The sequence below is a fragment of the Crassostrea angulata genome, chromosome 10 (assembly GCF_025612915.1).
Source record: "Crassostrea angulata isolate pt1a10 chromosome 10, ASM2561291v2, whole genome shotgun sequence".
NCBI lineage: Eukaryota > Metazoa > Mollusca > Bivalvia > Ostreida > Ostreidae > Magallana > Magallana angulata.
The window spans coordinates 20,864,066-20,891,343 of NC_069120.1; the positions used below are offsets into that span (position 1 = coordinate 20,864,066).

Sequence of the window (27,278 nt, forward strand, 5' to 3'; positions counted from 1 at the left end):
CTGTGGGTCTATTATTATATGCTGTGGTTTTATAATTATATGCTGTGGTTCTATAATTATATGCTGTGGTTCTATTATTATATGCTGTGGTTCTATAATTATATGCTGTGGGTCTATTATTATATGCTGTGGGTTCAATTATATGCTGTGGGTTCATAATTATATGCTGTGGGTCTATTATTATATGCTGTGGGTTCATAATTATATGCTGTGGTTTCATTATTATATGCTGTGGTTTCATAATTATATGCTGTGGGTTCATTATTATATGCTGTGGTTTCATTATTATATGCTGTGGTTTCATTATTATATGCTGTGGGTTCATAATTATATGCTGTGGTTTCATTATTATATGCTGTGGGTTCATTATTATATGCTGTGGGTTCATAATTATATGCTGTGGGTTCATTATTATATGCTGTGGTTTCATTATTATATGCTGTGGGTTCATAATTATATGCTGTGGGTTCATAATTATATATGCTGTCGTTTATTCGAAACTAGCTATTCGAATTCGGATTTCTCGTTTTGGAGTTTATATTTACAAGCACTTTCAGCTGACACCAAGGACAATGGTCGTGTGACCTTGACTGAGACCCATATGCTAAAAATTGCTTTTCAGAACTTTGTTGTCGCCGGGCGCATAGTGTTTCACAAACACATCTTGTTTCAATTTATCAATATTATACTTTCAGACAAAGCAGAAAATGTGTTTGTGTTTTAAATCTTTTATACAATAAAAAATGATTAAAATACTGAGTATGCAAAATTGATTTCTTGTTTTATTTACTATTATCAACTATAATAATTTAAGCTTTACTATTAATCGTTGATGTTTTAAAAGATTCTTTAAAGGGAGTGTGCTATTAAAAATCAAGTACAAGCTTGAGAATCTATACTGTCATTTGAGAGTACGTTACTGAAAGTCCAAGTGGCTCAAAAAATTCTATGTCTCGGCATCTCTCTTAGCGCAGCCGTACGTGTTTGCTCACGAATTCTATCAGGACACATTTTTATAGTGCGTTACCTTTTCTATACATGTACGCAATGTTGAAAACACTATCTTTTATTTGTCTGAGGAACTGAAGTAGAGATGTGCATTCAGCCTCGCCCAATGCCCGGAAATCCAACACAGATTCAATTTTGCGGTATTTTATGCCACTGTCATCGAAGATTTGGGGGTACATAGTTTTTCACAAACACATCTTGTATTTATTTTGGTTAACTTGGCTTTTTTCCCTTTGAAAAACTACTCATAATTCATTAAATGACATGAATTTAAGATCAGAATTTTCTCACTCTCTTAATAAATTTATGATGGCGGATCCATAAAAGAAATACAGTAACGGTGCATTTGGGGGGCAAACAAATTATCAAATTAAAATCAGATGCGTTTGTGAAACACTATGCGCCCGGCGGCAACAAATTTCGAAAAAGCAATTTTTTAGCATATAGGTCACAGTTAAGGTCACAAACTCATTATCCTATGTGTCATTTAAAAGCACCTAATTAGTGAAGTATGCATACTAAATACGAAGTCTCTTTCTCCTATGGTTCAAAAGTTATGGCGAAGGTTAAAGTTGACAACAGACAGACAAACAGGACAAAAACAATTTACGATTCGGACGCATAAAAATGTGTCCTGATAGAATTCGTGAGCAAACACGTACGGCTGCGCTAAGAGAGATGCCGAGACATAGAATTTTTTGAGCTACTTTGACTTTCAGTAACGTACTCTCAAATGACAGTATAGATTCTCAAGCTTGTACTTGATTTTTAATAGCACACTCCCTTTAAAGAATCTTTTAAAACATCAACGATTAATAGTAAAGCTTAAATTATTATAGTTGATAATAGTAAATAAAACAAGAAATCAATTTTGCATACTCAGTATTTTAATCATTTTTTATTGTATAAAAGATTTAAAACACAAACACATTTTCTGCTTTGTCTGAAAGTATAATATTGATAAATTGAAACAAGATGTGTTTGTGAAACACTATGCGCCCGGCGACAACAAAGTTCTGAAAAGCAATTTTTAGCATATGGGTCTCAGTCAAGGTCACACGACCATTGTCCTTGGTGTCAGCTGAAAGTGCTTGTAAATGTAAACTCCAAAACGAGAAATCCGAATTCGAATAGCTAGTTCCGAATAAACGACAGCATATGTAATTATGAACCCACAGCATATAATTATGAACCCACAGCATATAATAATGAACCCACAGCATATAATTATGAACCCACAGCATATAATAATGAAACCACAGCATATAATAATGAAACCACAGCATATAATTATGAACCCACAGCATATAATAATGAAACCACAGCATATAATAATGAAAACACAGCATATAATAATGAAAACACAGCATATAATTATGAACCCACAGCATATAATAATAGACCCACAACATATAATAATAGACCCACAGCATATAATTATGAACCCACAGCATATAATTGAACCCACAGCATATAATAATAGATCCACAGCATATAATAATAGACCCACAGCATATAATTATAGAACCACAGCATATAATAATAGAACCACAGCATATAATTATAGAACCACAGCATATAATTATAAAACCACAGCATATAATAATAGACCCACAGCATATAATTATAGAACCACAGCATATAATAATAGACCCACAGCATATAATAATAGACCCACAGCATATAATTATAGACCCACAGCATATAATTATAGAACCACAGCATATAATTATAGACCCACAGCATATAATTATAGAACCACAGCATATAATAATAGACCCACAGCATATAATAAAATCATCTAACATAAGGCAGCTGTGGCGTTCCATACGAGGATGTACATGTAAGTGATAGTAGTTAATCTAATATACATGTACATGTACAGTGTATGTTCTATCCGTCTCTCCAAATTTTGCTCTCTTATTAAAGTAAGAATGGAACAATTGCAAACACAAAAATTATTCACAACTTTGAGTTAAATTATAAAATTTGTTTATCAAATTACACGTAAGGAAGAAAAACGCCCCTACTCTTGCGATCTCTCTTCGTCCCTTATTTTAACAAATAAACTTTTCACTCATATTTGAATCATAAAAATACTAGTATAAAGTTTGAAAAAAAGTTTTAATCCTTTAAGCTTAATATATTTACTGGTGAATGCTATAGTATGTTCATCTATATAAAGACATCAGTGTCCCATATTCCACCATATAAATCTGTACTTAGATCTAAAGTTAAACCAGGAACGTACGAGTATATACATACATGTATATTTTATACATGTTTACGTCCATCGTCAAATCGGTTCTCTTTTGGTTTCTTAATAATTGATTACCCTGTATAAAAAATTATCATTTTTAGTTTTCTCCACCCCTAAAACACTCCAGGGGCCTTGCTTTTCTGATTGTATTATGTTGGTTCATACAACAATTAGAATATTTATAGACAGCATTGAAAAAGCCCATCTAGAAAATTCAAACTTATTTTTAAAAATTCACATGGTAAAATGGGCAAAAATAGGCCTCAGACCCCCACCCCTTCCCTACAAATAAAATTATCCCCCGGCTCCCACTCCCTTGGAAAAATGTTCCGCACATGTTGATCACGATTTCGAAGGATATGTTGGATACGAGAGGTTTATTTCTTTATTTGCCCTGCAGGCATCTTCAGCTGTCCAACTCTACCACATTTATATGAACTATTCCCTAACATGTTCATAGAACATAACAAGAGTCTCAAAGCATGTCCCCTAGAATGATTGAGTTTATCAAAGGTATCTAGATTACTATTTGATGATCTATCTTTATTTTTCATCATTTTCTTCACAAAGCAAGTCAGTAAACTAAAATGACAAAATGTAAGCGTCTTCACATCTTTTACTTTCAAATCCCTTCCAAAGAATAAATTCCTCACTGCTCAACAATGATAATCATGCAAATATCATATTGGATATGTTTAATAATTATATGTATCCAATACAATGTACATGTAGTTAATTTGTTCAATATCAAAGAGAATTTGATTAAAAGAGAAAGTCTTCACTGTTCAACAACCTTTATACACATGCATTGTATAATATAACTAGCTTTTGTTCAACATTCATAATAATTAAGACAAGAGATCTTGGATATACTCAAATGTAGATATACATAAACTGTCACATAAAATGTTTTACAGGCACGTATACAATCCTATGTAACCATTTAGAAGTTCAGGATACAAAAAATTACATAAAAATCACAATTATTGAATACAAAATACAAAAATAATTTTATAAAAATTGGCACACTCTGCTTATGTTCTAGTACTATGGTAATTCATGTATATTCTATGCATGTACAATGTATTATTCCCAATGATATTCAATATCCCAATTTTCACCTTCCTGCAAGGCGAGTTGGAGTTCATCACTGTGTACAAAGGTGATATTAAAACATGAACATAAGTGCATAACACTTAATTTATTTTCAGTTTCTAGCATCAGTTCCAAAATGTCAATATCATCAAAATTGTGACAAGTGTCTAACTTTAAGCTTTCTAGCTGTTTAAATCCGTGTTTTTGATATGCAGCATCCAGGCCTTCTGATGTGAAAGCCATGCATTTGTGTACATCTAAGATCCTGACGTTTTCAGCTTGGCATAACAAAAATGTTACGGTATCTTCTGACCTGATTACATTATTGTCAAATAGTTTGATGATTTCTAATTTCTTAAAACTGTCAGGGTGAAAGAGTTCTTCACTTGCCTGAACAGCCCTTGCTCTAGTAAGGTTACCGTCGCATATCATGGTCAGAGCCTTCAAATTCAAACAGAAAACCCCAATTTCCCTAACTGGCATCAACATTGTGTCAGACAGGAACAAATCTGTGATCTGAATCCCTACTTCCTGCAAGAATTCAACAAACTCCCCCAAATCATGATGTCCAGCATATCCATGACCATAAGAGAGGTTCAATTTTTTCATGGTCTTGATACATGATAATTTCTTTAAAACGTCTCCACTAATGACGCCATGGCAAGTGACATCTGTAACAAATGGACAATGATCAACAATGAGGGAAAGGTGTGTGGAAAGAGGCACGGAGGTGTCCCAGTGGATTTTCCGGATGCCATATTTACTGTCCATCTTCCCATTCACAATGTCCTCCTCAATAACCTGCACAAGTCCACTTATATTATTGTCTATCTCCACTTCCTTCAGCTCAGGTAAAGTTCTTAGCAACTGAATGACTGATTGTTCAGTAGCACCGGAATCTTGAAGGGAAATATTCTGCAATTTCCGGGTTTGTCCGGAGCAAATTGACTGAACACCTCTGTCTGTTACACCATGACAATTCATCACAGAAAGTGTGACCAAATGAGGACAATTCAAACCTAGAATATTGACAAGATGCATTCAGTTAGTACCAGGGATATACATACACTGAGGATGAGAATCTGGGCAATTAACAAGATAATATGGACCATTCCAACAAAACAGGGCAACTGTATGCAAGATGTGTTACATGTAGGATGAAAAGTATTGTTATTTATCAATTGACTCTTATAATCAGTAAAGGCAAAAGGAACAATTCTAAGATGAATTCTTTCATTTGAAACATTTCCAATTCAAAAATTTATTTATACAAATACCGGTACATAGTACAATGTACCATGTAAATTAACATGGCAGGGGGGAACAAATGTTTCCCTAATTCATTTGCACAACTACTGAAAAAACTACCGACTAGCATTTGAAAGAATAACACCTTCTCTTATATGCAGACCCCCACCCCCTTTGGCATGCACTCATCAAAATTTTGTTTTTGTGGTATATGTAATTTTCCAAGGAATTTAAGTTTTTCTGGGTATTCAAAACCTATTATTTATCAAGATATTAAGAATTATCTCCCTTATATAAGGAATAATGCACCCTAAATTTTCATTCATCTTAGAAGATAATTTACTTTCATTCCTCATATTGCCAATGAATCTTGCATACTAGATTTTACATATGTAAAAGCACTTGTTATCATTCAGATAACCTTGAAATACCAATTCAATAAATAAGTGTAATACGAGGGTCAATCAAAAAATACGAAGACAGTGTGGCTGTCTATCATACATTTTTCACAAAAGTCATACTTAACAGATTAATCTGTGCACCAACACTTATGTTATTGATATGCGAAGTTTTAGTCCATTTGATGAAACGGTATTTTTGTTAGCCCTTTTTAAAAACAACATGTTTTGTCACCACGGCGCACGGTAACGTTCAAAACATGACGTCAAGATAAAACACGCACAGTTTATAGATATACCCCATCTTTATATCGCGCTTAGTCTCTTGTGCCTTTCTCCTTACAATTTAAAATGGCACTGAACCACTTAACATCTTATTTGCACACATTTATTCAAGAATCATAAGTAAGTTCTTCAAATTTCTCATTTTCTAACCGTGTATCTCTTAGTGTACAGTAGGGATAACCCTGAACGTCGGTTGACGTTACTTATTTTTTGACCAAATATTTACAGATATTTTACTCTCTTTCGGACTGTTTTATATTTAAAATACAATGACCACCACCCCCAAAAAATTTATTATAGTTAAACACAAACTTGCAAATAATTGTTGCCTTATCTTTTGCACCATTGAGCATTTTCATAGCTTGTATCGGCTTTTTTGTGAGTTAAATCTATTTTGTTTGTACTTCTCGTTGCGCCGTGACGTCCGGCGACGTCGATGTTTTTAGTCAATTCTTAAGAGGACTATCTGTCTTTATTTACTAAAATCTGTTTGACAAAACAATATATCCTGTCACTATTTGGTACATAGAATGCCATGACTGTACTTAATTTGAGGTTTCAATGTTATTTGGTTTTAAGCCCAATTTATAGAGATATTACTTTTAACATTATATGGTTTATTGTTGACATAACACAAATCTTGACCGTGCGCCGTGACCTTATTTTTGCAGGATTAGATTCTAAATAATTCTTAGATAAAAAGGAATTTATTAATTGTTTTTCTTGCAAATTGTTTGAAACTATTGCTAAATTATGTCTACCAAATTTAGTAATGATATGACGTTAAGTAACATAGCTATGACAAAAGTCTTCGTATTTTTTGATTGACCCTCGTATATACATGTAGCTGATTTCCATTGAATTATATACATGTATTATGCTGAGACAAACCAAAATACACGTTTCTGCTATCAATTATCTTTCGATCTAATTAAAATTAGATCCTTTAAAATTAAATCTTTCATGCACCCATATTTAATATGTTGCTGCGACATATCAAATGTGGGAGTGTGAAGGATCTAATTTTAATTACGGTAGATTGATTATCTTTGAAACTTACTGATAATTTGGAGCATGTTGTCATCACACTTTGTGTCTGTGAGGTTGAGCTCTTTAATAGCTGGCAGATTCTCCACTAAATTAACCAACAGGTTCTTGGAAATTTTGTTGGCATACTTCAGATGCAAAGTTTCTAATTTCTGCAGACAGAAAAGATGAGCATTTTAGCATCATAATATACATGTACCTCAGAACTTGTATCATTGATAGCAGATCACTGTTAATTACTAAACAATTTTTGATAAACAAGAAATGTGATCAAGAGGGAAAGTCAAAATAAGCTTTCAGGTACAGTACATATGAATTCTAGCTACATGTAGGTTACACTATACACTCACTCCCACTAAAATAATACATTGTATCACTAAAGTTTAAATCTGCCATAATTTTTAACATTATTTGATTTATAATCATTCTAACGAACATTTTAAAATAACATTTTCTAAAACATTTCAGCTGCTAAGATTTACCATTGTGTGTCAATTTACATCATGGCAAATAGAAAAGAAAAGTGGACAATGGACTTATATATGCAAATTATTTCACTGCCAATAACAAGCCTTACCCGTGCCCTCTGAGCAAGAAGTTTTACTATTTGGTTTGTAATTATGGTCCCCTTTAGATGCAAATGACGAAGTCTGTCAGTGAAGAGGATCTGCAAGTATTTCCCTTGTAGTTGACCATTTGTCTCCATCACCTTCATGATTTCTTCCACCATTCCAGATGCTGATATTGTGAAATAATTAAAAATACACAAATTTGTCAATATGAAAATAGCCCCAAATATAATTCTTCCAGACCTCAATCCTGAGATATGATGCACCTGGCAGAAACTTGCATTTTTATGGTGGCATAGATCTGCCACCACTTGTCAGATAATTATGCCGACTTGTCAGATCTTGATGTCGACTTGTCAGATAATTATGTTCACTTGTCAGTTCTTTAAGTCGACTTGTCACTTATTCACGTGGTTAAGAATTCAACACTTTAATCTTTCAACGCCCAATTTGTGCCATCCATTTCAAATATTATTTTCTGACAAGTCGACATAAGGATCTGACAAGTCGACATAATCATCTTTTAAGTCGATATAATTATTTGACAAGTCGACATAATTATCTGATAAGTCGACATAATTATTTGACAAGAAGACATAACATCTGATAAGACAACATCATTATCTGACAAGTCGACTTACAATATGAATGATAATTTCCTTTAAACTAGTGGCCATATTAGTTTTTCTGTCAGATCTTTATGTCGACTTGTCAGATGATTATGTCAACTTGTCAGATGATTATGTTAACTTGTCAGATATTTTTGTCGACTTGTATGGTATTATGATGAAAAGTAAATGGCTGTTAGTGGCACTAACACGCTTTGACGACAAAATGTTGAGTCTCTATAGTCACTTTGATTATTTTCTGACAAGTCAACATAAAGATCTCACAAGTTGACAAAAATATCTGACAAGTCGACATTATCATATGAGAAGTTAACATAATTATCTGACAAGTGGTGACAGATCTATGCCACCATACATTTTTCCTCCAAGAACTATTTTAATTTTGAAAGCAACACGAATGTAATGTTTGGTTGCATATCTTGTAACTCAATGTAAGTTAAATTTGTTTTTAATAAGTATTACCCGCTTCCGTAGCTTTTGTGTGTGTTATCGAAGGTGACGTTAAAAATAGGTCATCCTTCTATAATAACAAGATCATTCTATAAACTACCTATATGGTATGATTAATGATAACAGGATTAATATGCAGGGCAAAACCCCTTCTTATCCTGGCTACACATAACTTACGAAGCGCATGAAGAAGTCACGTGACATGGGCCATGGCGGTTGTATTTAACTTGGCTCTCGTCATTTTGACAATTTTGTGAAGTTCTAGGCTAGAATGCGACTTTCTCTGTCCGGAATTTCCACCCCCAACAATCAGCAACACTCAGTAAGTGTGATTCTTGAGGGTCTTTTTGCGATTTTTCGTAATTTGTAAATATACCTGTATACCTGTATACTTCTGTGAATACCTGCTCAAGTACCGTCACGGTGAGTGACCACTCTTCAATTATCAACGTGACAAGGTACCGTTAGCTTTTGTACGTGTATATAGATACTCTGTAAATAACTGTACATAATGGCCACTGGTATGCTAAAACCAGTCTATTTGAGAAACTCTGATATTGTTCAAGGTTCAAACCCTGTTACAGACTATGAACTTCTTGAATCCGTCTTAATCTGTACTAGTGAAATCAAGTGTATTCAAAGAGACCGAGGTCTCTGGAGAATTTATGTGAACACTACCCAAAGTAGGGATAAACTACTAACCGAAGGTTTTGACTTTCGAAATACACATATCAATGTCTTTGAAACAAATCCATTCTCTGCGGGAACAAACTCGCCCTTAGAGGAAGTTCTGCGAATCACAATCAAGGGAGTACCATTGTCCGTAGACGATGGTGAAATTATCAAAATGCTGGATAGCTACAAAGTTAGCCTTACAAGTCCAATTAAATATGAAAATATTAGACATCCCACTACTCATAAAATGACAAGCATCCTAAATGGGAACCGTTTTGTGTATGCCAAACCTCTACAAAATGGCCAATCACTCCCACGATCAGCTTTTTGTGCAGGCATTAAATGTCTCATTTACCATAAAGGCCAGCCATCTAAAAAACGAGTACCCAAATGTACAAACTGTTGGGGAGAACACTGGCGTACCCAATGCAGCGACAAAAAGCGTTGTCGCATTTGCCTTAAAACAGATCATGAACCAGGATCAGAGAAGTGTGAGGCTTTTGTCGAAAACCAGAAGAACGTCATATCCTTTGCCGGTGCCGATAACCCATTATCGAATTTCTTCCCGTGTACCATACATGTTTTTGGAATCCATCATCGCTCCGCAGAACACGCTTTTCAATATGTTAAAGCCATTCGCTGCGGAGATCTCTCAAAGGCTACAGCTATACAGGCAGCAGAAACGGCTCTAGACGCAAAAATGATTAGTAAAGCAATCCAGATTAATGATGAATTCATTGATAAACAGGAAAAACTAATGGAAGAAATTGTGAATGCAAAGTATGATCAGGTTGAAGCTTTCCGGGAAATTCTGGACAAACAAGAACAATCAACACTCTTTGCTGAGAGTGTTTATGACGATTTCTGGGGAACAGGTCTAAACAAAGCCGGAACAGAACATACCGATCACAGAAAATGGCCTGGACAGAATGTGCTGGGGCAGATCTTTCGTAAGATCGTCAGTACGCGAAGGCCGGCGCCACCACGGAGATCTGAGTCTGTTCCTAGGAATCTACAGGCAGCCTCACAGCGTCATATCTCAGACATGTTGAGTTCGATTCGGAAATCCGACAAAAGAGCTGATAAGCAGCCGTCTACTATGCAAGACCACTCTCGGTCTCCGCGTAAATCTATGCGGACCAACAGGCGCAAAAATGCGGGCTACAAAAACACCGATGTCAACTCTCTCGGAGAAAAACCACTGGGTACTGACTATGATAGTGGTTAGTGCGCGCTCTTAAACACTGTAATCTGATGATCGACCCGGACATGATTTTAAGGACTGCGTATTGTAGACTGTATATTGTTAAACATACTTCAATCAGTACTTTTTTTTCATTTAGAACGATAGCTTATTTCATACATGTAAAATTTTTAAATGGATAAGTTTGAAATTTTAACAGTTAATGCCCGAGGCCTGAACTCGGACGAAAAAAGAACTAAATTATATGCATGGTTACATGATATTCAAACAGATATAATTTTTGTGCAAGAAACCCACTATATAGAAAAAGATGTATTAAAATATGATGCTAGATGGTTAGGAAAATCGTATCATTGTTTTAGCGATTCAAAATTTAGTAGGGGTGTATCAATTCTTTTTAAAAAAGAATTAGATGTAGAATTAATAGAAAAACATGGGTCTATAGATGGTAGACGACTGTTTTTGAAAGTAAAAATTAACGGCATTGAACTAACTCTAGTAAATGTATATGCACCAAACTCTGCTAAATATAGAAATGATTTTTTTATTAAGTTAAATAGTTTTTTACACAAAAGATGCGTAGTTGATCTTGATAATATAATAATGTGTGGTGATTTTAACTGTAAAACTAATAATCCACAAGATCATAGTTCAAATAAGCTAAATAAAATTGTTTCTTCACTAGAAATGTATGATATTTGGCATACAGAATATCCCGATTTGGATGGTTTTACTTGGTGTAACGCAGATAATGTTCCTAGTAGCAGAATTGACTATACATTTGTGAGCAGAAATTTTATTTATGATTTTGAAAAAATTACATTACGGAAAATTCCCGGAACAATTAATGGTAAGAGAATGTCTGATCATAGACTTCTGAAAACTTCTTTTAAAACAAATATTAACAAAAGGGGAAACGGTTATTGGAAGCTTAACAATTCATACTTATCTGACGAAAATTATCAAAAAGGTATTCAAACTTTGATTAACGAAATAAAATATGAAGAAAACACCAATCCTATGGTAAAGTGGGAATCTTTCAAAGCAAGAGCTCGTGAATTTTCTATTAACTTTGCAAAAAACTCAAAAGAAAGTATTAAACAAAGAATATTATCATTGGAAAAAGAAATAGACGACATTGAAAAATTGGAATGTCATCATATTGATATGACTAAAAAACGCAATCTTGAGGCTGAATTGGATAAAATTTACGATATAAAATGTAAAGGAGCATTTGTAAGGTCAAGGTCTAAATGGATGTTAGAGGGAGAAAAATCTTCAAAATATTTTTTTAACTTAGAAAAAAGTAGACAAAAACAAAGTATAATTAAAGAACTAAAAACTGACAACGGTACATTTAATAAAACAAATGACATTATGGGCGTAATGTGCGATTTCTATGAAAAATTATACTCCTCGAACAAAGTTTCCGACAATTGTATTGATGAATATTTATCATCTGTAGAAATTGACAATAAACTTAGCGAGTATGATGCTAATTTTTGCGAGCAATTCCCGTCTTGTGAAGAATGTACTGAGGCTGTCATGAGTTTAAAACTTAACAAATCTCCGGGTTTAGATGGTCTAACTAATGAATTTTATCAATGCTTTTGGAAAGATTTAAAGCAACTATTTCAAGACACACTAAAATGCATTTTTGAAAATGATCAAATGAGTTATTCACAGAGACTGGCAGTTATTTCCCTTATTTTTAAAAAAGGCGATCAAACCAACATTAAAAATTACAGACCAATTAGTTTGACTAATACAGATTATAAAATTATAGCTTTTGTATTTGCAAGAAGACTTCAAAAAGTGATTGATAACTTAATAAACGAAAATCAGTCGGCGTACATTAAAGGGAGGTATATTGGAGAAAACGCAAGAATAATTTTAGATTTATTCGATTATTGCGAGGAAACAAATAATGAGGGAATTTTTCTTTTCCTAGATTTTGAAAAGGCTTTTGATTCGATAGAATGGAACTTCTTATTAAAAACACTAGAGAAATACAAATTCAAAAATAATTTTATAAAGTGGATGAAGATTCTGTACAATAGCCCGATGTTTCGAATAAAAAATAATGGATGGATTTCTAAAACATGCTATATGTCCAGAGGAATACGACAAGGATGTCCAATTTCGGCAATATTATATTTATTTGTAGCCGATATTCTAGCTTTAAAAGTGAAAAACAATGATCAAATTCTAGGAATAAAACCAAGTAATTATAGTAAAGAGTTTAAACATATACAACATGCAGATGATCTGACATTGTTTTTAAGAAATAGGGAATCCCTAAAAGAGGCCATAAAGACTATAAAAGAATTTTCTAAACATGCAGGGTCTAAACTAAACATTGACAAAACAGAATGTATATTGACAGGTCGTTTAAAAAGTTGTAAAAATGATATTTTTGGAATAAAAATAAACACGTCATCCATTAAATGTTTAGGTATATATATTGGACATAATAAAGATGAGTGCTATAAGAAAAATTGGATAGACAAATGTGAAAACATGAAAAAGCTATATGAATCTTGGAAAAGGAGAAAACTCACAATTTTTGGTAAAACTGAAATTGTCAACACACTAGGTATAAGTAAATTTATATACGTAGCATCAATCTTACCATTACCAAATGAAGATGTAATTAAAAAATTGTATAGCCATATTTTTAACTTCATATGGAATAATAAAGATAGAATTAAACGAAAAACAATAATTGGAAAAATAGAAGAAGGAGGGACAGGTATTGTTGATGTACTTTTAAAATTCCAAGCATTAAAAGCAGCTTGGATTCCAAGATTTTTGAGAAATAAAGGTAGAAGTATTCTGGGTGAACACCTGGATCATCTATTAAAAAGTAACAATATAGATTTTGAATATATGTTGAAATTAAACTGTGTTAAGTTGGCTAACTTTGAAATGTTTAAAAACCTACCTTTGTTTTATAAAGAAATTTTTATGTATTTTAATCAATGTAAAAAAATTACAGAAATATCAAGTATGAATATAAACGATGTTTTACAAGAGCCTATATGGAATAATAGGCATTTTGTATTTGATGGAAAACCTATGTTCTTTAAGAATTGGATTAAAAGTAACATTCTGTATGTCAAAGACCTATTCACTGACAATGGGTTTAAATCATTGTATGAAATTGGTGATGAAGTTTGCAGTAAAGCAAATCTACTTTGTGAATATAAGATAATAAGTTCTGCCTTTAAGAATATTAGAAATATTGACGGAGTTCAAGCAAAATTTATTAATATAAAAAACAAGAGAACGTTTTTGTTTTTTAAACAGTATTGTACAATTGAAAACAAGAAATGTAATTTTTTCTATGATATATTATTATATAGAAAATTTGAACCTCCAAAGTATAATCGTATTTACAAAGAAATGTATAATATACTCCCTGAAAATTGGAGATCTATATATCTTCAAAAAATCAAATTCGCTTTAGATAGAAATATTGCTGAATTCAATTATAATTTGTTACATAACATGTTGTGCTGTAAGAAAATCATGTTCAAGTGGAAAAAAGACACATGTAACAAATGCACTTTATGCTCTGAAATTGAAGATATTCAACATCTTGTATTCACGTGCGAGAATGTACGAAGCATTTGGAACATATTATCTTTTGTAATCAATGTGAGAATTCAATGGAAAGATGTTATTTTTGGCTTTTATTTTGAATGTAACAAAAAGACACGCTTATTAAATAACCTCATTTCTTTTGTTGCTTTAAAAATCTACAAATACAAGATGTTTTGCAGACTAGAAAGTCTCGATGAAACAGAATATAATCTAAGAAATCATGTTAAAAAGTGTACTATTTTTTGGATAAATGTATTGAAATTTAGTAAATGTGACTTAAGAATTGATGTGATTGAAAATGTAACACAATTGTTATAAGATTGTGAGACACATGGTTTTTTGTGTGTGATTTTTTTTTTTTTTTTCAATTTATTTTGTATGATTTAGATATATATATATATAAACTAGATGTACGAAATTGAATAAAATGATTAAAAAAAAAAAAAAAAAAAAAAAAAAAAAAACTTACGAAGCGCATCGAAGGGTCCCAAAACATGTAAACACTGCATGTCTCCAAAATTATCAAAATAATCTCTCCACCAAATTCGTTCAAAAGTCCAAGCAATGTCAGAAATGCACAACTGTTTCAAACTCGACGGTTGCCGTCTCTTCGGCATATTAGTTTTAGTTTTTTGCTGAATTTGAAAATGGAGTTTCCAAAATGCCGAACCCGATTGTATACATTAGATAATTTAGCGACAAAAACGCAATTACAGTTAATTAAGGGCAAAGGTCAGCAGGTCAAGGCCGAATCAGGTTAAACCCCGCTTCAGCGATTTCAAATTTCTTTAGTGAACATTCCAGCTGTATGAATATATAAAAGTTTTAAAACAAAAATTTTCGCCACATATTTAAAACATTATCATTTTACGTTTTCAAAAATGGTTAAGATCTGCAGAAAATTCTGCAAGTTGGATGATAATATGACAGAATTAAAAGTGTCTTTTTTTAAAGAAAAAAAAATAGTGCAATGACTCCGATCCGCTCGTAAATTTTTGTGTTCTGTAAACATAGTGAGTATAAAATAAGTTTATTATAGAGATATCACGTACACGTGTGATAATAGAAAACATCACTAATTGTCAACACTTTATGATTTTTATTATATTCACATATTTTTTACAAGTCAGCGTACAAACGACGCAAATTCGGACAAAAATAATTTAATAATATCCATGTAAGTAGTAAATGTAAATATATATAGATGCGATAATTTTCTAGATCACCGAAAAAGGTTAACATTATACATTTACCAGATAAACAATTTAATGTCAGTCAACATTGATAACACTTTAAAAGTAGTCAAAAACTACTGAATGACAGTAAACACAAAATATCATACTACATGACAAAATTTTCTATTTTTTCGCGGCCACCCGCATATTTAATACCGGTAGCCAAGCTGACAACGGTGTTTCTCTGTTCACCTTGGGTTATTAGATGGTCGACCCATGCAATGAATTCGAAATTTACACAATGCACTCGAGTCAGAATCAAAAATAATCTATGCAACCAAACAATATAACTTTGAAATGAAGGCCTCAGTATTGCTCAGTGTCAACGTCTATATATTTCTAAATACTTGGTTTTTCGCATTCTAGTTTTTGTTGCAGTTTGTATTTTGTTGAATGGTTTTTCTTCGAGTGACTGTTGGAAAGAGCGTAGGACAGCCTTGTGGTCCCCTGTGGTCTGTTGACAGATTCCTAGGATCTCCCACGAAATGTCTCTGACATGTTTAGGAACAAACACCCCTTGGTCGTTCGTAACCAATACCTGGAGATTATCGATCGCTGCTTGTACTTTCGCCGGTTCCACCAATCTGTAACACAAAACTTCCAGCAAGTGTAACAGGACAAAGGGCGGTATATGCAATAAGGACTTTCCGTTCTCTGAACTAGACCGTTGTTCTGGTGTTAACTCGTTCAAATAACAAATTTCATTTTCAAGTGGGACTATTCCAATTACAGTCCGTGTCATCTTTTTTGAATAGGATTTTCCAACCAAAGCCTCTCCGTTCATATATTTTCTAGAATGTATGACCTCAATTACAAACAAAGCTTCCTTGTATCTGAATGTCTTGTAATAATACATGGCAAGGTGCAGCATGTCAGAAACAAACCCAAACTTGGCTGCTAATTTCAACATGAGGCAGATGCTTCTCTCTGGAACATACACCTTTTTGTGTGCTACATGTCGGTCAGTTTGCAGATTGTGTAATATAAAAGCAGTGTTCTGAAGGATTGTGGTCGTGATCTTTTGTAACATGGCAACCTGATACTGGGATGGGTATGAATCTAATAGTAGGTTTTCTACTATGCGCAATGCCCTGAGACAGAGACGAAGATCTGATGTAGATTGTGCATAACTATCCCGAATTATCTCACGAAATAGTTCTATATCAAATTTAGACTCTGGAACGAGAATGTGTTCATCTGTAGAAATGACGCGTCTCGGATTACGTTGTACATCTTTAATAAAGGGACTGATGGAAGAACTCTGTAGCAAGCACTCCACCAAACCCCTCTCGTACAATCCGTACAATCTACTGAAGAGTTTCTGTTGTGCCGCTCCATAGATTTTAGAGAGAAATATATTGTTTTCTGGAATGAAAAAGTTAGGACAGAACCCGTCATACACCCATTTGAGGATGACTTTAAAACTGATCCAGAAGCAATGCAGGAAATTCTGTGGCCCCCATTCAAGTGTTGTGTTTTGCTGCACTGCCCAGAAAACTGCTGTTTTCATGTGGTAGGAGCTCAGTAATTTTTCATCTTCACTCAATCCATTATTTATCACTTCTTTTAAAATGAATTTTAGAAGACCGTACACCAAGAACTGATAGTGGTTCAGTAAGCGCATTAGGATTTGTTCTGCCAGAGAAAAGGAAATTCTCCATTCAATGCCCTCATAGTTTTCTAGTTTTGGACCTATTGCAACAACGTGACACCCCTTTCCGATGATGTCATCAACAACACGAGACTTGGGCCAAGATGATTTTTTACTCCTGTATTTCCATGAGGAGGCAGAGGGTGGCCAGAAGTCACTGACAAAGCAGTGGGCGTCATCATATTCCAAGATATTACCACCTAACATTCCAGTAGCACATGGCCCGTGCATTATAGAATTCGGATGTACCGATGACAACATGGTTTCTCTATATTTAGAACTATATACAACTAATCTACCATTGTCTCTTACAGTGGCTCTCTTGACTTTATCACTGGCTCTTTCATTTGGTAACCAAAGTAAAGTGTATCCGGGTGGACTTTTGGAGGCGTCACAAAGGAGCAATGTATACCTCTCTATATCGTAAAATCGAGTCTGAGATATGTCCCAGATAACTCGGTTGTTAGGCAACCAGAACATAGTGTCAAGGTCAGATTCTCTAAGTCTAAACCCTTCTTTATAGCTTCCGTTTTTCATTTTACAGCCTACTATAGTCCCAGCTTTCTGTAGCTCTATCGCATCACTGATGTCAATCACATCCCTTCTCATGGCAACTTGTTGGGAAGTTCCTACTATACGACATAGTCCCATGCACACAGATTCGGAAGTACGCTGCAAGTCTTTCATGCTGTGTCGTAAAAGAAATCTTCTAAACGTGTACTTTAGATGAGTTACTGCACATTGTTAAATTGTTCAACACATACTGATCCCAAATAATGTTAATATTAGAATCCATTTCTAATTTTGATCAAAATAAATCGGACCAATGTTAACTTTGAATTTTGCTGTCAGAACTGGAAAACCAATGTTCCTACTTGTATTTTCATTTTAAACAAAAGACGTTTTGCATATTTCCTGTGTCGTTGTCCGTAGCAACACTACTAATCAAGTTTCGTTTTAATTCAATTAAAGGGCGTGTTGACGGAACTTCCATTGAGGAAGTACGCTATATAACTAAGGATTACATGATAGTATCGACGGTACATATGTAAAAAAAAAACACTAAAAATTATGAGTCCTCATAATATATTCAAATAAAAAATATCACGAAAGATTTAATAAATTTTATTTAATAAACCGATTTTTTTTTCGTGCCTATATTGCTGAATACAGCTAACACTGGTACTCTACCGAACATTTTTAAATTTTAATTTTTAAATTAAGTTGATAAGAATTGCTTAGCATACGTATCCAGAGTCGGTTAACATAAGGTACGTACGCTATATATTGAAAGGACTGTCATATATTATAAAGGTCTAAATAGGGATATTAGTCCAATAAAAATTAGAGTTTTGAAGAAAAAAAAACTCTAAATGTTTATATCTGTATGATTTTATTAAACATTTAAGAGCAGTAGCACTGTGGTGTTTATTCTAGGGATCAACTAAGGATGCGTAATTTCATATAAACTCTTCTACAAAATTATTAAAGAATTCAGTTTATCTAGCTAGAACTAATAACAGATAACAGAACGCATTTATTTCCTCGTCCAATGCAGATAAAATAGAATTTCTTGATTCGATCTTTTTGATGATAATGGAAATCAATAACCAGATTCAAGTATATACACATGATGCAATAATGTTATTATGCAATGCTTTTTGATTACAGTGCTAGATATCATCCGTTCGATATCTTTACAATTTCTATACTGGACCAGATGACATAAATCGAAAGGCACGGTATATACAACTGTTCTCTCTGTTTAGTTGTCTAGCCGTCATATAGCAAAGTTCTGATTAGGACAACAAAAGAAAAATAAATATAAATATTGTTATTAAAAAGTAAATAATGCTTTTTTCAAAATCTGCATCACTTTTATCACATTCTGTGTTATCTCGCGGACTTTGATTTTGCAGGTCATCATTTATCCTAGTGGAAGACTTGATTCTCTGTTTACAGAGCAAACCAACTTATAGTTTCCGTTAACAAATTTATACATATACCTACTTTGTCATGCATTTTTTTCAAATGATACACATGCATCACCGACATCTTGGATTTTTGCGATCCTCTTTCGATCTCTTGCGATCGTCTCTTCAATAATTTGAACATGATAGAAAATATAACAACAAACAACAAGCAAAATCAAACAGGGCCTACGTAGTGTGCATGTTATAGAAAGGCCAAGTTGAGTTAAACACAAAACACTTCTCTCTTTTGAACTTACGTCTATGCTCGTCTATACTAGGCCTCTATTGAGATCTGACGCCATTCTGGGATTTCTATACCCATCTTGACTGTGATAGTATTAAAATGTATAAACATGTGCGATAATGCTGTTTTATTTCTTTTACAAAATACCATTTAAATATACTTTAATTCAAACGCGTGTAGATCAATTACCTAAGATTACCAGATGATCAATGCTTTGAACAACAATATATTTTAACCCTAATGTAAAAGCGAACCAGTTTTCTCGCATACATGATTCATACAAATATATGTATATCTGCATCCTAGTTTTAAAGAAATGGTACTGGGAAAAAACTGTCATTGGACATTCTGGTATCAATGTGAAAATCCATATATTTTCAATTCATCAAGAAACAATATACACATTTAAAATCACAAGCACACATTCAATTCAATGCATATATTCGCTTGGTTTTCTTTTTTCGTTCAAATGGTAGCTTTTTGCTGCCGATATTGCATGTATCACTTTAATTGCATTCGTCGCTCAACTGGTTAGCAAAATAGGATTCCGATTCAACAGTACTATCCGTTTGCCTTTTCTGGACGGATCCTTTTTCGCGAGATTTGTTTGAATGATAACTTTTTCAGCCGATCTCTAAAGTGTGACCATTTCGGTTTCCTAAGGAATGCAAGTTCCTGTTCAGTCAGGGGGCGTAGAGAGGGGCTGGGTTTGAAGTGCCCGGATCTGTTAGGGCCCTGAAAAGTTACATACAACACAGCTAGTCCAATGGTTGACAGAAGAAGACACGAAAGCCTGAATATAGAAAACATGTCATGATACACAAAACGAAAATAAGACATATTCGTGAACAATAAAATTATTGATTGAATAAATTTGATTTTTATTTTGCATGCATGGATGCCGTTCACATGTTATTGTTTAAATTTTGCAATGCCATCTTCGGAAATCAACAAACAATATAGTAAGTTAGTGTATATGTATGCAAGCTAGACTGGCCGTTGAGACAGGCAGTCGCACTGATCTAATAATGACGAAGATCAGGCTTGATTTCAGTTTAGGAAGCTAAAGAATAAATCCTTCATTCTATGAAAAAATCTTACCAAAGTGAAATCAGTGCTTGGCTATTCCATCCAAACATTTCTAAAACTTCCGTTCACGCCATGGAGTCAATCGTGCAGATATCAGTGGATTTTTTTGTCAGTGGCACACACTACAAACACGCAATCGATCAACATTTGTTTCTGTTCAACCAGCAAAAACTTTTAACCGGAGATTTAAATCGTCGCATTCTTTGTTCACCTGGAACTTGCGTTATCTCTTTTGCTTTCATCTCAAACATTACTGTATATATATATTCAATGTATATTTCCCCTTATGTTTGTATTGGAAATTTCCGACGTTCAATTTTCTATGAATACACGAGTATATTTATTTTAATATTGTAATACTAAATGAAACATTTAATCTTACATAACTAATTTGATATGTACTTTTGAAAAACAATTATATACCTTTCACTCATTTTGGATTTTTTATATATATATATATATATATATATATATATATATATATATATATATATATATATATATATATATATATATATATATATATATCACAATGTTTCTGGCATTATATTTTTTGTCGCGGAAGCTAACTAAATAACATGTTAATATGACTGTTCCATGTCTTTTTCATATCCCTGACTAAGAGCGTAAATAATGGCTTTATATCGGCGATACACAATATTTCATGCAAATAGACATCAGTTATAAAATATAAAGATAAGCATTGAATGCTTATTTTTGGATATCGATGGTCCTATGACACACCAAGCGGTGCAGACAAATTATCATACTGCGTTAACGCGCGTTATTCAATTTGTCTGCACCGCTTGGTGTGTCATAGGACCGACGACATCCAAAAATAAGCATTCAATTCAATTCAATTTATTATCCTTGAGCTTTACAACTCATCGGAATACAAATTATAATACATTCAATGCTTAAATATACACACACTGGAGGTAATAACCGGGATATAGGCAGCTATTTTCAAGTCATCGTCTTTCCATCCTACTTAACCTTCTGACTAAACAAGTGAATTTTCTTTCAATCATATCTTAAAGCCATTTGTTTTATTTAATATCTAAAATTCTTAGATGAATTGGTCAATCCTCCTCAAAAAAAAAGGAATTAACAAGAGGCCCAGGGGCCACATCGCTCACCTGAGCAACAATTGCCTTAATTCTGATCAAATTAGCATTACAGTATCAAAATATCTTGACAACTGAGTACAGTAAATCTTGCTAAAAAATTTATCCACCTCTTATTTTTTTGGTAAATACCAAGCCCCTTTTGTTGTGGTACCTGTAAGAAGATTTTTCTCTATTCCTATATACCCCCCCCCCCTTTTCGTGGCCCCACTTTTCTCTAGGGAATCATGGTTCCATCAAACTTCAATCTGCATAACCTGTGCTTTCACACTAAGTACTGAGTTTTGGACCGAAAACTTTCCCAGAATATTTCTAAAGATTTTCTCTATATATTCCTATGTGAAAATTCAAACCGCCATCACGGTCCCGCCCTACCACTAGAGAATGTGATTTTGCAAATTTGAATTTACACTACCCGAGGATGCCTCTACACAAGTTTTTAAAGCTTTTCTGGCCTAATAGTTTTTGAGATTTTTAAAGATTTTCTCTATATATTCCTATGTAAAACATGACCCCCCTATGGTGGCCCTACCCTACCCCCGGGGACCATGATTTGAACAAACTTGAACCTACACTATCTGAGGATGCTTCCACTTAAAGTTGAGCTTTCCTGGCCTAATAAATGTACATAAGAGCTATATGAAGGTAGCGTGCATTATAAAAAAACAGATTATGAATTTTTCTTTTCTCTCTTTCAATTGGTTTTGCTATGCTCGCTGCCGTCATACCCGAATGAAAAATCAAATAAGCCTTTGGTTGTTTAAAAGTACATTCATGTACAAGTTGTGAGATTACATATAATCTTTGTAACACATACAACAACACGACAATGCCATAACATAATAATAGATCAGACAAATACATGTCTGTTATTTGGCCATCATGCAAGCGAATGTTCATACAGGTATTCATCGACTATTGTTTCTCTTTACTTCCGTTGTATTTCCATTGCATTTTCTTACTGTTAATAAATGATTCTAACAAAAGGTCAAGATATGTGAAAAATGGTTGGTAATATTTAGAACCGTGTATATGATGTTTATAGTGCTTCACGGATCCACCGTACAAATGGAATGGAATGACACGATGCAGTCCGAATGGCAAATCGTAACCTGTGTGGTTCTCTACAAGAAGCCACACGAAAACCGGAACAAACAACATCCGGGTCAAAGGATGACTCTGGAACAACTTAAGCGCAAAATTGGCGGACAAAATTAATACTATTCTTTCAACCACCGTGAGTTTGTTGGTCACGTGAGGATGCATGACGTCATGGTGATGGTGGTGAGCGTGGATATTTCGAAAGAGCCATAAGTTTTTGTGGAAAAACAGATGAACAATGAAAAAGAAGACATCGAATGTCATTATAGATGCAATGAGATCAAACAAAATGCGCCCGAGCTCTGGCGGATCCGAAGGTAAAGCCCGGGTGTGTTGTATAACGGACTGCTGTTTGGCTTTCCAGATACTTGGATCCACACCGTGATATTTTTTTACAGTAACTGTATCCAGAAACATTAATGGCGCCATATAAATCACAGCTTCTTTCAACATCCCAAGAACAGTTTGATGCACGTATGTAACCGACGGATCGATTTTATATTTGTTAAAACTCGGTATAAAATGTATAGCAAATGGATATAGAGGAATAATCCAAGCAAAGCAAAACGTGGCCCACCAAGTTTCAAAGTACACGGAATTAAAAATCCAAGATTTTTGCAAAAACAGCCAAGAACTGTTGATGGTGTTTTGAAGGATTTCACGATAGAAGACACAAGAAACGGAAATGAAAATAACGATGATTCTGACTGCCCAGGTAATGCACGTGTCCAGGGAATAGTCACGACGCTCGACGCTGACGACATCCTGGGATTCTTTGGTCAATGGAGCTGCATTGTTTGTACTTGCGATTGGAGATTGCAGGTCTGGAAATCTGTTAGATCTTCCCATGTTTCTGCTGATATCTGCAATAAAGTATTAAGATTGTTCTTTAGAGTGTGGACAGCCTGTATAGGCGCCATAAGTTGGTTTGTAAAATAAAATATTTTTTATAACAATATCTGTGATAAGTATCAAATTGTTATACCAACGATAAAGACTAAATTAAGCCTTGTATCTTTTTCAAGGTAAATTATACTTTACCTTAACGATACATCTTCTAAATCAATCGATATATTGATTACCGTACAACATCAAGACCTACAACCCTTTTTAAGAGTAGCAAATTATACTTCTCTAAATCACGATATGATTACAGTTTAGGATCAGTTGTAAAAATTATGAAATGTAGCAGTCATTGCAGGTTCATTGTTAAATTGGTTGATTGGATAGAATGGTTTGAACATTGTCTCTGAATGAATTCAATACTTGTTCTAAAACCTGACCGAACTTAAATGCCCTTCATAGCTCAGTGCTTGCTTCGCTTTGACGAGTCCTTAGTAACGATACCGATCATCCACAGCTGTTTCTTTATCAAGCAATGATAAAAGTAACTTTACGGAATAGCTGCTAATGCCATGTTTGGATATAAATGCCATGCAAACAATAACTTTCGTCCTCTGTGATAACAGTGATCAAATGACATCAGTATTCAATAGAAAATGATATACTCTCGTAGAACGGATGGATGTAATTTTATCCAAATTTTACGTTTTAGACTTAAAGAGATTTTAAAAAATGAAACCTCAGTAATACAATCACTCAGGATAACTCCAAAAACAGCAGTTTAAAAGTTGAAATAAAAGCAAATTTACAATTGACTTACGTGGTTTGGTCTCTCCGGCGACATGGGAAATGATTACACGGGTTTACGTTGAACCTTATACTTCATCAAGGACCTCTTCCTCGATGGCTTAACACTTGAACCTTGACGCATAAGAGAATGACCTCATGCAGTCATGTCCAAAAGCAAACACTTAGCATCGTTTATATAAGTGGGCGGGGGAGGGGGCAGATCTTCCTTCTGAATCTTGAAACCCACCCCCCCCCCCTTAAAAAAAACCACCAAAACCCTAGCAAAAGACTAATTGACCATTACATAAATTTCTAATTCATGGGGAGGCCTAATCCCTGATGTTAAGTACCTGAAATGTTACTTCATTTACTCAAATTATCAATATCCATCTGCACTTGGTAAATTATATCTCACTGCCCTCTACACTCGCCGGGCTATTTTCTTTAAAAATATGGAATCCATTGTAAAGTAGCATGTATGTAGGAAATTGCATAGGTAAACTGCAAAACACTCATTTAAAGTAAAGGTATTAATGGGTTGTAACGTCAAAGATATTTTCATCGATATCGCTACTATTGAAAAAAAAACTTTAATGGAGAAAACAGTGTTAGAAGAAATCCAACTAACATATTTTAGGGCGTGTGAATATCAAAGGCAACAAGGCTAACTTCCGTACTTGATTTTAAGATTAATCAAACAGGGTTTTGGAAGAATCACTAGTATAGTGTCATAGATAGTTATGTACACACTCATTAAAGAAACCCCGAATTTAACCAGCAATAGTGACCTACACATTTCAAAGAAATTCACGTCCATGCAGATAAAGAAAACGGACAACTTACCTACAATAACCTTTTATGGCGTATGCATGCTTCCTAGTCCTGAAGCGGAAATTGAAGGTCTCAGTTTGAACAGGTACATCTGTTCCCACTCCACCTGCAGACCTCTTACTGATAACTTTATACTTTTACTCACCTAACCTCACCTGCCTGATCAGGGTCGTACACGTGTTTCATCGATCCACGTGTACATTTCAAATCAATGTCACCGTACATACGATACAAAGGTATATAATACACGAGTCAATATAACCCGCTATACAGATACATTCAAATAATAATGACATGTATCAATGATGCATAGGTTGCAGCTTGCATGCATCTTTTGTAGCTCGAGTGAACTGAAGTATTTGACATTTGTAATTTTTAATTTACTGGCTGGTACGTGGAAATACAAAATTAATTTGCAAAATCATAAATTGTAAAATTTGTATTTGCAATGTATTTGTAAAATGAAAAATTAACAATATAACAACTTACTTTATAAATGTGAAATGCATATTTAATGCATATTTGGTTGGCATACAATCATGTTATTACGGGCTGTAAACTTATCTTTATATTACTTGCACATTTTCATCTTCTTATTCGGTGTCCATCGTTGGAATGTATAACGTGGACAAACAATAAAAACCTACTAGTCTTTACAATGATACATTAAAAGTACAGTTGTACAATCCGGATATTTAAGATTTAACTTAAAATCTGATTCCACAGATCCTAGACTTAGACATCATGTAATCGGGTATCATATGGAGTGCTTTTAACGTAAAATGGAGGGAAAATCCAGAAAATAGTCAAGCAAAGCAGTGAAACATCGGGGTTAAAAAATTTTCATTTAAAAATATGGCTTTCTTAATTATAAAGTGATGTACTTGATTTGGGTATGTTTGAATCATAGCTTCCGTAAATGAGAGTGAAGAATGGAATTTATCAAAATATAGAAAAATGGATAATATAAAATTTCGCCGTATAAGCGACTAAGCCCCTCATGTTTTGTTTGTATCCATTGTCAACTTGACAACTTGACAAGTATTCAACATTCCCCTTTTATCCCATATCTTGATCTCTCAGACTGCATTAAAACTGTTCCATGTCGGTGATTACAGTGAATCATGATTCGTTCCTCATTGTCATGCGCGGATCAAGAAAATTTTTCTAAAGGATGGGCGGGGGGGGGGGGGGGGTGTCCGACGGTTATTTGAGTGGTTTTTTTTGGGGGGGGGGTGTGAAATGTTTACAAATCACGTTCCTCTTTATTTACATGCGTAAGAATTTTAATCGGAAGAACACTTCGCCTACTAAAATTGAAGGAAATATCCAAAAACGGTGCGATTCATCCTTTATACCAAGTTTATTGGATGTAATAGCTAGCCAAGGATAGCACACGCCGAGCATTTATTATAGAGGAATCATGATACTTGTTCTCGACTCAATGGGAAAGGCCAAGTGACGTGATGATTTGAGTTGTACTCAGTCTCAGTGTAGTTTACTTCCGCTTGAATCACACTATGAGACTCTAGTCCTTATTTTTTATTTTTTTTTTGGGGGGGGGGGGGGGTAAAAAATTAACTATCATTTTTAAATAATATCGATTTACGTGCACATTCTTTTATGAAAGTTGGTGGAAGAGTAATGCAAAGTTTATTAGTATGATAAAGTAAAGTTGGAGAGAAACGGAATTTTGCAACTTTAAATAAAATAAATCATATAATGTTTTCGTTGTTAGAAACGTGGAGACATACAGAGCTGAGCTTCGTTTTCTTTTGAAGATATACATGTAAATGTAGGATTGTGATGAATATTGTTACTTTAGCTGTTTAGTATCCAGCCCTCAGAATATTCTTACAAGTTTTCAAGAAGACGCCATGTATCTTTTTTTTTCTTTTAGTTACTATCGATGCCATGTATT

The 27,278-nt window shown here is 33.9% G+C and overlaps 3 protein-coding genes across 8 annotated transcripts; all 3 read right to left on the bottom strand.

Moving 5' to 3' along the window:
• Positions 1-3,866: 3,866 nt before the first annotated feature.
• LOC128167786 (uncharacterized) lies at positions 3,867-15,103 on the bottom strand. The gene is made up of 4 exons (XM_052833699.1): positions 14,944-15,103; positions 7,919-8,079; positions 7,355-7,493; positions 3,867-5,382 (listed from the first exon to the last, which is right to left on the bottom strand). The coding sequence occupies exons 1-4, from the start codon at positions 15,089-15,091 to the stop codon at positions 4,355-4,357; spliced, it is 1,476 nt and encodes a 491-aa protein (XP_052689659.1). The 5' UTR covers positions 15,092-15,103; the 3' UTR covers positions 3,867-4,354.
• Positions 15,104-16,031: 928 nt separating this feature from the next.
• LOC128165023 (uncharacterized) lies at positions 16,032-18,047 on the bottom strand. The gene has a single exon (XM_052829210.1). The coding sequence runs from the start codon at positions 18,045-18,047 to the stop codon at positions 16,032-16,034; it is 2,016 nt and encodes a 671-aa protein (XP_052685170.1).
• A 989-nt stretch (positions 18,048-19,036) lies between these two features.
• Positions 19,037-25,513, bottom strand: LOC128164421 (cholesterol 25-hydroxylase-like). 6 transcript variants are annotated; one of them, XR_008240940.1, is made up of 3 exons: positions 25,370-25,513; positions 20,679-20,788; positions 19,037-20,312 (listed from the first exon to the last, which is right to left on the bottom strand). XR_008240940.1 is itself a non-coding variant. In XM_052828220.1 (3 exons), exon 3 carries the CDS (start codon positions 23,741-23,743, stop codon positions 22,709-22,711), a length of 1,035 nt encoding a protein of 344 aa, XP_052684180.1. In that variant the 5' UTR covers positions 23,744-23,757; positions 24,558-24,658; positions 25,370-25,495; the 3' UTR covers positions 22,545-22,708. The 6 variants fall into 6 exon arrangements, 3 of the variants coding, with proteins under 3 accessions (XP_052684180.1, XP_052684181.1, XP_052684182.1); XR_008240938.1 differs by having other exon boundaries at positions 19,037-20,370; positions 25,370-25,498; XM_052828220.1 differs by lacking the exons at positions 19,037-20,312; positions 20,679-20,788 and adding exons at positions 22,545-23,757; positions 24,558-24,658 and having other exon boundaries at positions 25,370-25,495.
• Between the last annotated feature and the right edge of the window lie 1,765 nt (positions 25,514-27,278).